At 39.5% G+C, this 18,976-nt stretch overlaps 1 protein-coding gene across 5 annotated transcripts in view; it reads right to left on the bottom strand.

Annotated features, from left to right (window-relative positions):
• Positions 1 to 18,976, bottom strand: part of Spag17 (sperm associated antigen 17) — a 244,918-nt gene that overhangs the window by 138,558 nt on the left and 87,384 nt on the right. For all 5 annotated transcript variants that reach the window (XR_015669308.1, XR_015669316.1, XR_015669314.1 and 2 more), the window contains 3 exon segments: positions 17,166 to 17,352; positions 15,311 to 15,505; positions 3,307 to 3,488 (listed from right to left, as the gene is read on the bottom strand). Coding sequence is in view for 2 of the 5 variants with exons in the window: in XM_087634617.1 (XP_087490743.1) it covers positions 3,307 to 3,488; positions 15,311 to 15,505; positions 17,166 to 17,352 (564 nt within the window). In the remaining 3 variants the exon portion in view is untranslated.

Below are 18,976 nucleotides of genomic sequence, written 5' to 3'. Positions count from 1 at the left end.
GTTCCGTACTATGACTGGAAGTGGTGCGAAGATCCTCTCACGCAGCGTGCAGGACTCCTGAAGAGCACCTGTGTGCCAGAGCCACTCCTCAGCAGCCATGTAGGAGAGAGTGGGAAAAAGAAAAGCCCGGCTGTGCTCTCACCCTGGGCCACCCAGAAGCCATGCAGGCCTTCATCCCAAGTTGATCCTGGTTTAAAGGCATCTCTACAAACCCCTTCCTGTCCTCTTCTGCTCACACTCATAGTAGCCAGGTCAGCACACTTCTGTCTTTGGCATGGTGAGTCCTTAGACCCAAGCAAGGATCTCAATTGAGCAACTTTGCAAAAACAAGTTACCCAAAACTCTCCCAAACTCTCAGCAAACAGAAAAATCACCGTATAATCCCCACTACATTTCATTAACAAAATAAATAAGTAAGATGGAATGATCTGTGGTTTTTAATGAATAGAGAGCTGTGGACACAGGTGGAGGAAGCAGGACGCTCTACCCAGGAGGCTGAGTTTCCTGAAGCTTTGGTCACAGCATGGTGCTCACCTTTACAGCCTGACGAAGCAATGGCATGTCCTCTATTTGGGGTATAGGAGTGCTCGTCAACAAGCATGGTCCTGGAGGTTAAAGAAGACCCATGGGAGAGCACACTCATTTGTGAAGGAATTCTTAAATTGAATCAGCACAGTCCCGTTTTCCAGAGACACCATGCTATCCAAACTGGGGGACTAGGAATGTTCAGTCTTATTTTTTCAAGGTGATATTTGTGGGAAATATTTTTCCTTGGAATCCTAAATCCCCCCATAAAGCCAACTTTCTACTGTATTTTGGTAGGTGGCCTTTTCCTCCTTGTGCACATATCTACACATTTATAGCTTGGAGGAACATTTTTACCTATCATTTGAATCAAGATATGGCTGCATACCCGTCCAACAACTGGGGTCTGGTGAGATTTCTCAGTCTCTAAAGTCCTTCTTGCACAAGCATGAGGACCCAAGTTTGAATCCCTAGCACCAACATAAAAACAGGTCAGCACACACCTGTAACCTTGGCACCAGAGGGTCGGTGGTAGACGGAACCCTAAAGTTGACTGGGCAGCCGGACAAGTAAATCAATGAGCTCCAGTGAGAGACCTCATCTCAAAAGAACAAGCTGAAAAGCACTTGGCACCCAATGTCATTCTGTGGCCTCTCCACATGCTCATGAATGTGTGTGTGCTTCACACACATGCACACACACATATATACACACATATATACACACACAGAGACAGAGAGAGAAACAGAGAGAGAGACGGAGAGAGACAGAGAGAGAGACGGAGAGAGAGAGACAGAGAGAGAGACAGAGAGAGAGAGAGAGAGAGAGAGAGAGAGAGAGAGAACTTGTTTGTAATTTTATTAAGGATGGCTTAGGGAATCCCATCATAAGATTCCAAGCAAAATTCCCAGGAAGTTGCGGCCACCCTGGAACCAGCTTCATTGCCATGAACAGCACGAGGTTAATGTTTCTTCTTGCCATTGGTAAGTGACTCAGTGTGCAATGCCTCATGATAAAAACTTTTTCCCTTCCTTCCTTCCTTCCTTCCTTCCTTCCTTCCTTCCTTCCTTCCTTCCTTCCTTCTTCCTTCCTCTCTCTCTCTTTCTTTCTTTCTTTTCCTTCCTTCTTTCCAGTGGAGCTACCTTATGCCATTTATTCAAATCCTTGCTATCCTTAATGGTTCAACTATAGTCTCTTCTCTTTTTTCTTTGAGATTATAATTAGTTATAATATTTTTCCTTTCCTTCCTCTGAACAACTTTCATATATCCTTCTCCATTCTTCAAATTCATGGGCTCTTTTCTCATCAATGTTTAATTGTAAGCATGCATGTACTTATATATACATATAAACATATATTCTAATATACTTACATCTATACACAAATATATGATAAAACCTGCTTGGTCATTGTAACATTACTTCTATGTATGTTTTCAGGGCTGATCATTTGGCATTAGACAACCATTGTGCTTTTCCTGGAGTAAGACCACTTGACTCAATTCTAGCATTCTTTGGTTGTGTCTTGCTTGTTACATAGGGTTGATGGCTTGTTGGCTCTTCCTTGTCTGGTTCGGTAGGTTCACTGCTGTTGTCATTGTTCAGCTCACAGTTGGGTAATCATGTTGGGGAGACTTCACAGGCACAGTTTCTGATATTACTAAGAGACTTGATTTCTCAGTAAACACCCTGATCCTTTAGCTCCTACAATCTTTTCTCCTCCTCTTCCATGATGTCCATTGATCCTCAGGTGTAAAAGTGCTTTGTACATGTGTCCATTGTGACTGCGTTCAACAACTCTGCATTTTGGTTGTGGTTTTCTGTGTAATCTCAGTCTCCTCTTAGTGCTTTCACTTCTTTTACTGAGTACCATCTATCTCAAGGCAATATGATGGGGGCTTCACTGCACAATTGCCCTTTGGCTCAGAATCAGCACCTTTTGTCCTCTTAGTCAGCTTTTTCTTTGTCCCCTTTCCTTTTCATTTTTCCCCTTTCCCCTTGTCCCCTTGTCCCCTTGTCCCCCCTTTTTCCTTTGCTCCCTTTTTCTCCCTTTCCCCCCCTTTTCCCTTTCCCCTTGCTCCTTTCCTTTCCTTTCCTTTCCTTTCCTTTCCTTTCCTTTCCTTTCCTTTCCTTTCCTTTCCCTTTCCTTTCCTTTCCTTTCCTTTCCTTTCCTTTCCTTTCTATTTTCTTTATTCCTTTCTCATCACTTTTCTTTCTCCATTCATTTTTCTTTTCTTTTTCCCCCTTGGTTGTTCTCTCCTCTCCCCTCCCTTTCCCTCTCTTACTCTCCTCTCCTTAGCTGTAAGTAATTTCTTTACAAGTATACCCTCCTCTCCATTCTGCTTTGTCCAGATCCTTTCGGAAGAACCCCTAGAGGCTGGAGTCTCCCCACAGGCTCAGGTTCAGCTCCCAACAGGTTGTCAGTTCAGCTCTCTTGATGCTAAAATGTATTCCATGCAAGGGATTAACATGTAATACAATACAACATAAAAATTGCTACCATCATAGTGATACATACTCACATTTTAATTATTTTCTTAGATCATCGCTGAAGCATGAACTAGAGCCAAGTGTCATTTAATAAAAGAATCAGCATCTGCTACATCTTATTATCATTAGTTCACAGACTAAAAGATTCAGAATCAGACTATGATACAACAGTGGTTCTTGTCACCATCATTGTTCCAAAGATAAGAAAGCCCAACAAATGACATTGTTACCAATGCCTACTGAACAACTGTGGGATGGGTAAATGGACCGTTCACTCATGCTGACCACTCACCATCTGCTCATAGTCTGACCAGTCAGAAGGGAAATGTTTTGTCTTGACCATGTAGTGGAGTCGAGCAACATCCAAGAGATTTGTTTCAGGCTTCTCATTATTCAGGATTGGTTCCAAGTACTTCCAGAAGACCTCAAGTTCCTTAATGTCATTTTCTCTCTTCAAATTTTCAGCTGCTATATCTAATAACAGCAAAATGTTTTACTATAAAATCAAGGTATTGTATTTCTCCCTACTTTTTCTTGATGTAGTGAGTCACATACATGATGAGATAGATGTCTGTAAAGTATCAGCAACGTGCAAATACAGAAACAAAACTTTGAGGACTTTTTGAAGTGGGAAGACACAACTATAAAATCAAAATGGGTTGCTATATCAGCTCATCAAAGTCTCCTCACAGTAGAGGCCCAGAGAGATTGTGATAAGGTCATATGTTTTGGGAGCCGAGGATGCTCAAGGTACCATTGCCCTAATATTGCATAGAACCAGACTTCCCACAGATCATGCCTTCACTATGTTTGTTCTTACTGCATAAACATTAAAAAAAAAACTGAAGTAGATCTACTTCTCACAGGCCTACAGTCACAGTGGTTAAGAGTAATTTATGTCTAGTTAGCTTTTGGTCATGTTACCATAGGTACATTTTTCTGGATATTTGCCCCAGTGACTGTCAACAAATAGTGGAGTTTCATAAAGTTAGACTTGAAAACTTACCTAAAACATTTAAGTTTTTATATCTATATTTAAATATTTGGGTCTAATATTATGACATATCATTCTATTGTAAAAGATATATATACAGAGTTTCACTGTAACCTAGGCTGGCCTGGGGAAAATGATCTCAAACTAATGGGCAATCCTCCTGCCTCAACCTCTCAAGTTCTGGGATTAGACATATGAAGCAGTATGTCTGTCTCATACAGCATACTTGTATATTGATTTATTAGTATATAAACTGTCTTATATAAAGACTATATCTAGTACTTATGTAGCACTTTCTCACCAGTTTCAGTAATGCATTATTTATTATTTAATGTATATCTTTTGAAATAGTCACTGGTCTGGGTTTGAATCTCAAATTTCTGACTTAATAGTTGCCTCTAGTCCCAAAATTGTTCTTTTTTGTTTGTTTTTGTTTTTTTTTTGTTTTTTTGTAAAATAAAAAGAATAAGACATACTTCCTGAGTAGCCACATAGGGCTAGGACTTATTAGGCGATATTTATTCTCCTTCCTTTCCTCCATTAGGATCCCTTCAGACTCATTCTCAATACTCTAACAGCCTGTTTTCAGCAGTCTGTCCTCCATTTCCTAGGGATGCCACCTCTTGGTATAGACCCAGGGTTCTCCTACCATTTTCTCTCTCTCCCGGCCCGTTTTTCGTCCTAATGTATCATGTTTGTAGGAGCCTCTCCTCCTAGCCCATTTTCTTTTTATGAGGATTCTGTCTCTTGGTGCAAACGCAGGTTCCCAGATTTTTTTGTATTTCCTCTCAGGCCTGCATTTAGGGAATTTCCATTTATTTTTACTACTCATGGACTGGAGAAGTACCATCTACTGTGGACCCCCATAGCTACCACACTTGTCTAGGATCCATAATGGATAAGAGCAACCAAAGAATAGAGTACCCAACCAACAAAGATGAGATATTAATATCAAGAATATCATAGGGGTTGGGGATTTAGCTCAGTAGTAGAGCACTTGCCTAGCAAGTGCAAGGCCCTGGGTTCGGTCCCCAGCTCTGAAAAAAAGAAAAGAAAAAAAAATAATTCCAAATACTGACCTCAGTGCAGAAACACAAACATGAACAGCCAAGACAACATATTTCCACCAGAATCCAGCAACCCTATTTCAGGAGGTACTAAGAAATGCAGCAAAATTGCAGGATATTGCACAAAAATCACAGAAGTAAGCCTCACTAGCAGAATACAAGACACGGGAAAGGGAATCTCAGATGAAAAGGTAGAAGAAATGGACACCTCAGTCAAAGGAAATGTTAGATCTAAAGCAACCAAGGAACAAAGCATTCAAGAAACCTGGGATACTATGGAAAGAACAAATCTATGAATAATAGTGATAGAAGGCTAAAAACCTAGTTAAAAGGTACAGAAAATGGTTTTTTAACATAATTATAAAAGAAAACTTCCCCAGCCTAAAGATGAAGTTGGTTATCAAAGTATAAGAAACATAGGGTACACCAAAAAACAGAACCAGAAAAGAAATTCCCCATGACCCATACTAATCAAAACAGGAACTATGTAGATCAAAGAAACCCACAAGGGAAAATGCCAGGTAACATGTAAGTGTAGATCCATTAGACTAACACATGATTTCTCAGTAGAGACTCTGAAATTCAGAAGGGCCTGGAATGGCATTTGAACAACTCTGGTAGACCCAGATTTTTATACCCAACAAAGCTATCAAATTTTATAATGAAACCAAATTTAAGCTACTACTGTCTACCAGCTCAGTACTATAGAAGGCACTAGAAAACCCCTTCAGTCTGAACCACACATAAGAAGGCACAAGGAACACTTTAACAACAATAAATGAAAGAGGAGGAAGCGCAATAATAACAAAATGATAATGTTGCTTATTGGTAACTCTCATCATTAATGGTCTTAATTTCCCAATAAGAAGAACACAGCCTAACAGATTAAGTTGTAAAATGGAATCTATTCTTCTGCTGCATTCAAGAAACATACTTTGCCAGCAAGGATAGATATCACCTTGGGGTGAAAGGATGGAAAAATGTAGTCTAAACAAATAGACTCATGAAGCAAGGAGGTGTTGCCATTTTAATATTTGACAAAATATACATCAAACCACAACTAATCGCAAGAGGTAAAGAAACTACAGACTCATAAAAGTAAAAATATACCAAGAGGATACTACAATTCTGAACATTAATGCACCAAACACAAGGGCATCCAAGTTCATAAAAGAACTAAAATTACATATTGCTTCTCCCACAGTCACTACCTGAGGACCCTCTCTTCAGCATATACCCAAAAGATGCTCCAACATACAACAAAGACACATGCTCCACTATGTTTATAGCAGCCTTATTTATAATAGCCAGAAGCTGGAAAGAACCCAGATGCCCTTCAACAGAGGAATGGCTACAGAAAATGTGGTACATCTACACAATGGACTACTATTCATCTAGCAAAAACAATGACTTCATGAAATTCATAAGCAGATGGATGGAAGTAGAAAATATCATCCTGAGTGAGATAACCCAATCACAGAAAAACACACATGGTATGCACTCATTGATACGTGGCTATTAGCCCAAATGCTTGAATTAACTTAGATGCACAGAACACATGAAACTCAAGAAGGATGACCAAAATGCAGATGCTTCATTCCTTCTTTAAAAAGGGAACAAAAACTTTAGTCATAAGGGAAATGCAAATCAAAACAACCCTGAGATTTCACCTCACACCAGTCAGAATGGCTAATATCAAAAACTCAGGTGACAGCAAATGCTGGCAAGGATGTGGAGAAAGAGGAACACTCCTCCATTGTTGGTGGGATTGAAGACTGGTACAACCATTCTGGAAATCAGTCTGGAGGTTCCTCAGAAAATTGGACATTGAACTACCTGAGGACCCAGCTATACCTCTCTTCAGCATATACCCAAAAGATGCCCGAACATATAACAAAGACATATGCTCCACTATGTTCATAGCAGCCTTATTTATAATAGCCAGAAGCTGGAAAGAACCCAGATGCCCTTCAACAGAGGAATGGATACAGAAAATGTGGTACATCTACACAATGGAATATTACTCAGCTATCAAAAATTTATGAAATTCATAGGCAAATGGATGGAACTGGAAAATATCATCCTGAGTGAGGTAACCCAATCACAGAAAAACACACATGGTATGCACTCATTGATAAGTGGATGTTAGCCCAAATGCTTGAATTGCCCTAGATGCACAGAGCACATGAAACTCAAGAGGAATGACCAAAATTCAAATGCTTCACTCCTTCATTAAAAGGGGAACATGAATACCCTTGGCAGGGAATAGGGAGGCAAAATTTAAAACAGAGGCAGAAGGAACACCCATTCAGAGCCTGCCCCACATGTGGCCCATACTTATACAGCCACCCAATTAGATAAGTGGATGAAGCACTTATGGCACCTATGGATGAAGCATAGAAGTGCAGGCTGACAGGAACCGGATATAGATCTCTCCTGAGAGGCATAGCCAGAATATAGCAAATACATAGGCGAATGCCAGCAGCAAACCACTGAACTGAGAGCGGGACCCCCATTGAAGGAATCAGAGAAAGGACTGGAAGAGCTTGAAGGGGCTCGAAACCCCATATGAACAACCATGCCAACCAACCAGAGCTTCCAGGGACTAAGCCACTACCCAAAGACTATACATGGACTGACCCTGGGCTCCAACCTCATAGGTAGTAATGAATAGCCTAGTAAGATCACCAGTGGAAGGGGAAGCCCTTGGTCCTGCCAAGACTGAACCCCCAGGGAACGTGATTGTTGGGGGGAGGGCGGTAATGGGGGGAGGGTGGGGAGAGGAACACCAATATAGAAGGGGAGAGGGAAGGGTTAGGGGGATGTTTGCCTGGAAACCGGGAAAGGGAATAACAATCGAAATGTAAATAAGAAGTACTCAAGTTAATAAAGATAAAAAAAGGGGGGGGGGAACAAAAATAGCCATAGGAGGGGATAGGGAGGCAAAGTTTAGAACAGAGACTGAAGGAACGGCCATTCAGAGCTTGCCCCACATGTGGCCCATATATATACAGCCATCAAACTAGATGAGATGGATGAAGCTAAGAAGTGCAGGCTGACAGGAACCGGATATAGATCTCTCCTGAGAGGCATAGCCAGAATATGTCAAATACAGAGGCGAATGCCAGCAGCAAACCACTGAACTGAGACTGGGACCACCCAAGGGGAAGGGGGAAGGATTAGGCGGATAATGGCCTGGAAACCTGAAAAGGGAATAACATTTGAAATGTAAATAAGGAATACCCAATTTAATAAAAATGGAAGAAAAAAGAAATGTAAACAAAATAATTAGTAAAAAAGACTAAAAGAGTGGGTAAATTTTTTTATACAACTGATTCCATGATGGAAATACCATTCAGGCCATAAAACTAGACAGCACTACCTGTCAAAACTAAAGACTTAATCCATTAAAGTCCATAGTTCTTAGAAGATATCTAAGTTAACTAATTTTCTTTTCTTGCTTCTATAGTTCTATTTTGGCTAACTGTTCTTGTTAACTGAAATATGTCATCCCAGAATATATTTTTGTTCTTAAAACTTCCCCTGAGAAAGGCTTGGGCTGCACTGGGACCCAAAAAACCCAGTATAGTCATTGGTCAGTTAATAAAGACTTTATATTGGCTTTAAAAATATGCACTTTACCACACTGGAAATACTAAAAGAAATGAGTGAATTTCTTAATATGTACAACCTACCAACGATAAATAATAAACAAATAAATTTAAATAGACCCATAAACTCCCCCAGTGAAATAGAAACAGTAACTTACTGTCATCTAACAAAAAAAATCTCAGAGCCTATAGATTCATCACAGAATTCTACCATGTCTTCAAAGTGTTAATGCCAATACATTTCAAATTATAGAACTACAATGGACATTTCCCATTTAAAAAAATAAGGCCACTATTTTCCTGATACCAAAACTACATGAATACTCATCAAAAAAGAGAAAGTTATAGGCCAATATTCTTTATTAACATAGGTGCAAAAATTCTTAATATTTCTAAAATGAACCTAAGAACAAATACTTTAAGATGATTATTAACCATGATCAAGTTGACTTCATCCTAGAGATTTAGTTATGGTTCAACATGCATGAATTTATAAATGTAATCCACTACATAGACAGGAAGAAAAACACCCACATGATCATCTAATTAAATACAGAGAAAAACCTTTGACAAAACACAACACTTCATGATGAACATCCTGGGGAGATACAACAGACATATCTCAACATAATAAAAGCAGTGTACAGCAAGCTCATGGTCATTATCAGTGTAAGTGGAGAGAAGCTCAAAACATTTTCACTGAAATCAGGACTAATACAAGGATGTCCACTCTTCTGCATACCTATCCTATACACTACTTGAAGCACTGGACGGATAGCCAATACGACAATTGAAGGTATAAAAACAGGAAAGAAAGAAGTTGAAGTATCTTTCTTTGCAGATGAGATAGTTTTATACATAAGCAACCCTATTAATTCATTCGGGGAACTTCTAAATCTGATCAAAACCTTCAGCAGAGTATCAAAATACAAAATTAATTCACAAAAATCAGTGGCCTTCCTATGTTCAAATAGCAAATGGTCTGAAAAAGAAATCAGCAAGCAATAACTTTTATAATAGCTTAAATATCATCTTTGGATAACTCTAGCCAAGCCAGTGAAAGACTTGTATAATAAAAAAACTTTAAGAAGAAAGAAATTGAGGAGAATATCAGATGATTAAAAAGATCTCATACGTTCAAGGATTAGTAGGATTAACATACCTAAAATGGCCACCTTATCAAAACAATCTTCAGATTCAACTCACTCCCCATCGAAATTCTAGCACAATGCTTTACAGAAATTGAAAAAGCATTTCTCAACTTCACATGGAAACACAGAAAATTCCAGGGTAGCTAAAATTATCCTGAATAACAACATAACAACAACAACAGCAACAACAACAACATCAACAACAACAACAACAACAGCAACAACAACAGCAACAACAACAGCAACAACAACAACAACAACAGCAACAACAACAGCAACAACAACAACAGCAACAACAACAACAGCAACAACAACAACATCAACAACAACAACAACAACAACAGCAACAACAACAGCAACAACAACAACAGTGCCAGAAGCATCACTATTCAGATTTTTAGTTGTATTACAGAGTTACAATAACTATAAAACACAGTTTGTCAAAAAAATAGACATGCTAATTAATGGAATCTAATAAAAGATATAGACATATGTTCACACACCTATGAAAATCTGATTTTTGGCAAAGAAGCCAGAAATACACAGTGGAGAAAGAGACAGCATTTTCAACAAGTGATGCCAATCAAACTCAATGGCTATATGTAGAAGAATGCAAATTGATCTATACTTATAACACTACAAAACCAAAACAGAAACAGAAAACAAAACCTCAGCTCCAAATGGATCAAGGACACAAGGGCAGACATACCAAATCGCGAGAAAGTAGGGATAGTCTTGAACTCATTAGCACAGGAAAGGACTTTATGCAAAAGATAACAGTAGTACAAACGCTAACAACAGTTAATACATGGCTTCCTGAAACTGGAAAACTTCTGTGTGGAAAGGGTACCATCATTCAGAAGAATGACAACCTACAAAATGAAAGTAGATCTTTACTAATTACACATTTGATAGAGGGTTAGTATCCAAAATACATAAAGAATTAAAAAAAACAACCAAAACAAAAACAAAAAACAAACAAGTAAAAAACCACTGAACATTAAGAAAACGACTAACCCAGTTAGAAAAATGGTCTACAGAACTAAGCAGAAAGTTCTTAAAAGAAAAAATACAAATGGTTGAGAAACACTGAAAGAGATACTAACCATTCTTATATACTAGGGAAATGCAAATTAAATTGCTTTGAGATTTCATCTTGCAGCAGTCAGGATGGTCAAGATCAATTAAAAAAATATAGCACATGCTGGTAAGGATGCAGGAAAAGAGGAACACTTATTTATTGCTGGTGGGATTGAAACTTGAACAGTCACTATGGAAATCAGTGTGGCAGGATGCTAGGAATAGGTAGACCTCAAGATCCAGCTATGTCACCCTTGAGAATAGATACAAAGGGCTTTACCTCCTACTACAGAGATACTCTGCTCCTGTGTGTTATTGCTGCTCTCTTCATAACAGCCAGAATTTGGAAACAGCCTAGATGTCCACCAACAGATGAATAGATATTGAAATTGTGGTATATTTACAAAATGGAATATTAATCAGTTTTTAAGAAAGTGAATTTGAAATTCATTGTGAAATTTTTAGCTAAATGGATAGAGCTAGAAAAATATTCTGAGTGAGGTAACTCAAATTCTAAAAGACAAATATTGCATATTTTCTCTTATATGTGAATCAGCTTTTAAGCCTTTAGTAAATGTGCTACAATCTGAATAACCACAGAAGTTAAGTATTTAGTAAGGGATTGGGGCAAGGCAGGGGTCTCTCAAGAAATGGCAAATAGAATATAATGTAGATACAATGGAGAAACTAGATTAGCAGTATAAACTAAAGAGGGGATGGGAGAGAATTATTAAGGAAGGAATACATGGAAAGACAACTAACACTAAAGCCATTTGAAAAAAATCCATTTGTAAACCTACTTTAGAAGAAACTCCGTAAGATATATGTGTATATGAAATGAATCTGAATGACATGGAGACAATGCCCCAACTGGATATCTTATGCCCTTAAGTAATGTCTCCAGTGCCAGGGATGAGATATATCCTGTTTAGTTGTTGGCCAAAGGGTAACCACCAAACGTTATAAGTTATTGTCTGTGCCATTGGTCACTCTCTACAATGTACTGCTGAGTACACTTAGATATGTCATCAAATATGAGTAGTTGAGCTGGTGCCTAAATAGAAGTTTCACCCCAGACAAGTATTCATGGGACTAAAAGGTATTCTCCAGGCTACCAGAGGAAAAAGGTAGCCAGTACCATCCATCTATAAGTCCTGTGACCTACAACAGTGACCTGGCTGCAAGATATATTTGTGCAATAGTGACACGAGTGTTATGGCAGTAACCAATCACTTTCTGATTTAGATTTAAGGTCCATTCCATGAAATGGAAACTATATATGACACTGCTAAACTGGTCAAGAACCCAAGACTAAATATGTCCCATGGGTCTAGGGGAAAACTCAACACTATTATTCTGCTAAGGGAACACAGCAATAAAATTTCTCCTAATAACATTCTGCTATACACATAGGTTAGTGCCATACAGTGAACTAATGCAGAGACACACAACTGAACAATGTTAAGAGAGTGAGAAACTTTAGATTACTTGGTACTGAATGGGATGTTTTCATCAGTGATCTCTCCTTAAGGTTCAGGGATGTAGGCAGACCTAATAGGTAACTCCAAGAAAGCAGTGTCTCTCCAACATGAGACTGATGCAATATGAATTCTCAGTGACTGTGGCAGCATGCACAGTGCCTGCATAGGTTTAAGCTAGGTAAGGTCCCTGCATTGAAATGAAAAAGTGAACACAGGGCCCTACCCTAACCAAGAAGTTGCCTGTAGTTGATACCAACTGGTAAAACAAAAATCAGTTTTCTTCAATTGTGTCTTACTAGGTATATTGACAACACTTCACTACAAACCCCATTCTCAGGAGTACTTGGCCAACACAAAACTATTTCAATGGTATTTTGTAGACTTTTTGTTTTATTTTACTTTCTGGGAGGGTGTTGCTATAAAATTATAGAAGAATGCTGTATTTTATCCCCCACTAGATCTGGCACGGCAGTGCCCCAAGATATCTGGTAGGCACCTTCCTTTCAGTCAGCAAAGCCTCTCACCTGCTTTGCTCTATCCCATATCACACTGTTGAAGGTTTCTCTCTGAGCCTGGCAGCAATCTTTCTACCCATCTAGTTCCCGAGTCAGGCTTCACCATGCCAGAAACACATATCCCAATTTCGTGGCGGCCCAGTGTCTCTAGCAGTCAAACACTCTCTTAAACTAAAATTTCTACATGAAAGAACACACAACGCAATAACCTCGGATCCAACTGGTACGATATAATTTCCCAGCTAAACATACAAAGCCCTGTACACATCCTTCCATTAAGAATATTCATAAAAGATGTGTATCACTATGATGTGGATATTAAACCAGAAAAATGGCCTCGTAGAGTCAACAGGGATGTAGTAGATACTATGGTGCAACACTTTAAGATGCAGATTTGGAGACCAGGAGCCTGGCTATGATGGCAAAAGAAACATGTACACAGCACATCCACAGTCAATCGGATGGGATAGGATTGCTACGGAGGTGCTCTCCCAGGTGAGGGTAAGGACCAAACGTTTGAAGTGTCTGTGCAAAGGGTGTCAGTTGTGAGCTTTCAGCTGCTTTTAGAAGCTTTAGCTGGACACCTGAATGAAGGGAAGAAGCCACAGAGAGAACATGGAGGCTGATGTTAAGATTCCAGTCTGTGTATTTACAGGTTGCTATGAATATTCTTAAGGGATGGGTGTGTACAGGGCTTTGTATGTTTAGCTGGGAAATTATATCTTATCAATTGGATCAGAGGTTATTGCGTTGTGTGTTCTTTCATGTAGCAATTTTAGTTTAAGAGAGTGTTTGGTGGCTAGAGACACTGGGCCGCCATGAAATTGGGATGTGTGTTTCTGGCATGGTGAAGCCTGACTTGGAAACTAGATGGGTACAGTGTGATATGGGATAGAGCAAAGCAGGTGAGAGGATTTGCTGACTGAAAGGAAGATGCCTACCAGATGTCTTGGGGCACTGCGGTGCCAGACCTAGTGGGGGGGGGGTAAAAGACAGCATTTTTCTATAATTTTGTAGCAATGGGAGGGAGAGCAGTTTTTGTCTTAATTAGTCTCTTACTATACAAGCAAGATTTTGATTTCTGTTTTTGTGGAGTTTCTGCATGTGTATTTTGTGGGGTTTTTTTTATTCCTTTTAATAGAGCAAAAGAACAATAAGTTGGGTAGATGGGGAGGTAGGGAGAATCATTAAAGAATTAAGGGAGGGGGAAAACCACAAAATATATACTATGAAAATATTTTCTCAACATAAAATATATACTTCCTTGGAGTGTTGTGAAAACTATATAAATCAATATATTTAGAACTCTTAGCATTGAGCTTAGACCCTAGACTATGCACCCAATAAATGGTAATTATTAATATTATTATCAGAGTTAGTGATTTCTAATTTTGGGGAAAAATAGAAGGAAATTGATATTTGACTGTGTAAGTTAAAAGACATAGTGTAGCTGTTGATGATAATATCAAAAGTAACACATATATTAAAAATAACTTGGTTCCTGGAATCACAAATTGGCATTGATTCTCAGTGCTAAGGGCACAGTAGCTTTCTGTTTCTTTCCCAGAGAAGTAAATTAGCACAGTTCCTTGAGATAAAGGCCCCAATACTCAAGATGACTGGACAGTAATATGGCTGGGGCTTCATCTCATTAACTTCTCAGTTTAAGCCTGGAAGATACAATTTTTTCTCTGACTTTTATCAAAATGAGTTAGTAATATATGTAGAATTACTAACATGTAAATCCCAACTAGACAGGTAGCTCAGCAGTTGATAGCATTTGCCATTCTTCGAGAAGACCTGTGTGGTTTCTGGCAGCCATGTCAGGTGATGTACAGCCACTTGTAACTCCAGTTCCAAATGGTTCAACACCATCTTCTGTTCCCCATGAACACAACACACACACACACACACACACACACACATACACACACACACACACACACACACACACGAATCCAACTATGTGGTCTTGTCTGGGCTGTTAGGTGACTATATCATTTGAAAGAAAAGAGTCTTAACAAATATTCATCTAGCCCAGGCTTTGGCTAAACATTGCAGGTCAAAAGTTCCTGAAAAATATAGTTGTGTAACCACACTTGCTCTCAGCTAAAAGGCTGAGAAGTAGTAGTTGAGAGTAATAGTTGAGTAACCAAGTCTTCTGACCTGTAGTCTATGTTTTCTGTGACTACACAGGGATACAAGAGCAGAGTATGATTTTAATTTGCCAGATTTATGGCTCTTGGCTGATATACGCAGAATAAATAGCAAATCAGTCTTGAAAGGATTTAATAATGTGCATGTTTTATAACCATGTTTCGGACAGCAGATTGCATTTGTACTTGTGGGGCGGGGCAATATTGATGGACCCTGTGAGCTCTATGGCCAAGTGCATACCTTCCGGCTGAAGGAGAGCTTCCTGTTGCTGCATGACTGCTGCCAGGTATGTCTTCAGAGGTTCATAATTCTCTGAAGATATTTTAATCACACTGGTAATAGGAATGCCAAGTTCAGTCATAATGGCCAATAGCTGAGGATGGTTGAAGCCCACAACAATAACGTAATGTTGGGCACCATCGTCCGGCTCATCGTCTGTTGAAAATATCATAAAGAAGGTCAGCTATCATTGTTAGGTAGAACAGGTTGTCCCCAGGCAAATCAATGGTGATACTCAATTATGCATGCCTTTGTAATCTCCCTGGCTTGCCAAGACCTAGCCAGTTGGCTGCAACACAGGACTGTTGACTGTTTTTCATTATTCGCTCTCCCAGTAAAGAGACTGTGGCCACTTTACAAAATATTAAATCACGTTTGCAAATGAGACATTGACATACTAGGAGGGCCAACACATATGAGGTCTGTGGCCATGGAAAATGGTGCCTGGGCTTTTGTCAGAGTTTAACCTGCAACCAGTTTCCTTTGATTCTAATCTCCTTTGAGCAGCATCTGGCTTGACTCCTGAGTTACAAGCAGCTGCAGCTTTCTGGTACTTTATAAGTAGAGGTGTTTACAGGATAAGGAAATACTGTGGAGGTACTCTGTAGCACAACACTGAATGAATTCCTGTCAGGGTGGTGAGAACGCTGTGAATCAATGGTGAGGCAGTTGTACTGTATTCCATTTTAAGACATATATACTACTTTAAAAAGTCGTTCTCTCCCCCTTTTTTCCTGGTAATGCACCTTAGGAATGTTAAAACGTGAGGATCTCTTAGACTATGATAATCTTGCTGTAGTGCTAATCATGCATGATACGTAAGAGCCCTAACACTGTTACAGTGCAGCTTCTAAGGTCAATGTACACGGCATACAGCAGACGCCCACATTTTAATTTCATGTAATTATTTTTCCCCAATCAGGAAAATGACCAGCTTTGGTATTGTTTATGGAGAGCACAGAATCATTGTTTCTGGGTATATCATCTTTAGAGTAGAACTATATGAGATGGACCAATTGATAAAAGATGCAAAAAAAAAAAAAAAAGGGCACCAACCTCTCTTACTTAATTTAAACAAAGTAAAGATCAAAAGTGCTAAAATAAATCAAGAATCAAGTCTATTGAATACAAATAATAAACAAATAAAACAAAGTTAGTAACAGGTAGCTTTGCCTGGACTCAGAGATAACCAACAGTGCATCACTAGTAACTCCCGAAGATGACTCGTTTTTGTGTCAGCCATTTAAGACAGAAGGAAGTTCTATTTGATCTGTTTAAGACAGAGTGACTGTGGGAAAGTTTGAGTCAAGAAGCTATGTTCTTACATGGGCTGGACCAAGGCCCTCCTCCCACCCTGTCCCAGTACATAGGGCTGCCTTGTCCGGCTGCAGTGGGAGAGGATGTGCCTAACCCTGTAGAGACCCGATGTGCCAGGATGGGGGATACCCAGGGGAGGCCCTACTGTCTCAAAGAAGGGGAGGGTATGGGGGGAACTTTTTGAGGAGGAACAGGGAAAGGGGAACTACATTGGGAATGTAAATAAATAAATGAATAAATATGCTGGATAGATTAAAAAAAAGAAACTGCTCTGCATATACCTCTCAAATAATTAGATTTGATTTCTCACATGAATCAACTTTTATTCCACTAACTTATCTCCTTCTCTCTTTCAGAGATGTGACAGAGCATAAGTTATTTGTGGCTTCATAATAAAAAGGCAAGGAATGAGAGGTTTAATTATAGAGGTGACTCTTCAAGCCCTGTTCTAGTCTCTAAAGCAAGAGGTGGAAGACTCCTTGTGGAGCGACACACTCACCGATGTAGAATTTGGTGTCGTCATCTTCTCCCCTCCGTTTTAACTGCGTGGTCTTCTTCACTGTTACGGTGGCCTCGGGCTGGTCCTTGCTCTTTCCCTTCCCAGCCTTAACAGTGGCGGCCTTCTTCTCCTTGGGAGACTTCCCTTTTCCTTTGTCCTTCTCCGACTTTGCTCTTTCTTCTATCATCTGCAACAAGAAAGCACATTCTTACAGTTGTTTGAGTTCCTCACAAATTGCTCTAGGGTGTGCTTGCTTCACTTGTCTGTGGAAGATCCAATATTTACCCTGCCCTTTCAAAAGTCCCCCCAAACTGTACATACTATTTCCTAGTGTAACTGTGTCTGTGTTGATAAGTTGGAAGTGTTTATTCTTGCTGAAATGATAGTGTAGTATTGGTCCAAAGATGATACATACAAGAAGATAGATGCAATATGTAGATCTTATTTTTTTCATATGCAACAATACTTGAAGACAAAAATAATTAAAATATTATATCATTTTGGGCTCTGACATGCTTCTTTTTTAAATATTTATTTATTTTGTATGTGAGTACACTGTCACTGTTCTCAGGCACACCAGAAGAGGGCATCAGATCACATTATAGATGGTTGTGAGTCACCATGTGGTTGCTGGGAATTGAACTCAGGACCTTTGGAAGATCAGTCAACACTCTTAATTGTTGATCCATCTCTCCAGCCCCAACATCCATTTCTTAAGGTCATGAAAACTAATTTGAAGAGCCCCAAAATATTATAGATAGTATAAATGGAACAGAAGAAGCTTTGGTACTCAGCTAACAGGCTGCCTCATAGAGGGAGAAAGGCTTGTTCTCTACATGACTTTTTTCATACTAAGAACTCTGAAGGACTCAGGCAAACTTTGACTTCCGTTGATGGCATCACTGGTGCCAAAGGCTTCCCTACTTAGCATGAAGGTTCTGAGGCTGGCAACCCTCTGCCACTCTAGCACTTGCTCCTTAGCAACCATCGCATACAAATATCTGTAAATGCTACTTGCTGATAGCACTGGGTAAAAACTGTGAAAGTACACCAGTGGCTGCAGAAAATGAAGAAAAATTCAGTGTGGTTGAAGCATATGCCGGTGGTAAGACAGCACGCTAGAAGAGACAGAAGCAGCAACAGCAATAAAGGCAGCAGCCAAAGCTACCTCCACCACTGTGGCCACCTCTGCCACAGCGGCATCAGCCACAGAGCACACCCTTGGAATAGAAGTGAAAGTTCAAGAAATGAATCCCATGCCAGACAGACAAGAGCAGTTAAAAGGAAAAGAGCACACTGTCAAAGTCAAGCCCAGTGGACTTCGACATCTTTCTTACTCTATCTCCAATAATAAAGATGAACTAAGTTTAATGAGAAAACACCAGCAAGCACAGAAGTAGTGAACATCGTGAAATTGGTTTTTTTTTTAATGTGAGCATCCACATAGTCATTTGCTTGTTCAGTATTCATTTTTCTATGAATAGAGGGACAGAGCAACAGAGGCTGGGAGTGTCGTGAACCGTTTTGGATGTGACACAGGCCTGGTACAGGAATGTGAAAGGGCCCAGCATTTTTCTCTGCACCAGAAATGAATCACTGCCTAGAACAGGGCTAGGCACTACCTCTTAGAGTTCAGTCTAAGGGAAAAGAAAGATAAGTAACAAACTGATAATAATAGAACTACAAGTTTTAATGAATGCAGGGATAGAAACATAACTGAGGAGAGGAGACTGTGCTCATAAGTTGGTGGATGAAACGCCTTCTCTAAGGAACTGATGTTTGAGCAAAAACCTGAAAAATTAGTCATAATG

This window comes from Rattus norvegicus, chromosome 2 (assembly GCF_021556685.1).
Source record: "Rattus norvegicus strain SHRSP/BbbUtx chromosome 2, alternate assembly SHRSP_T2T, whole genome shotgun sequence".
Classification (NCBI taxonomy): Eukaryota; Metazoa; Chordata; class Mammalia; order Rodentia; family Muridae; genus Rattus; species Rattus norvegicus.
This window is presented reverse-complemented; position numbering and strand designations above follow the sequence as displayed.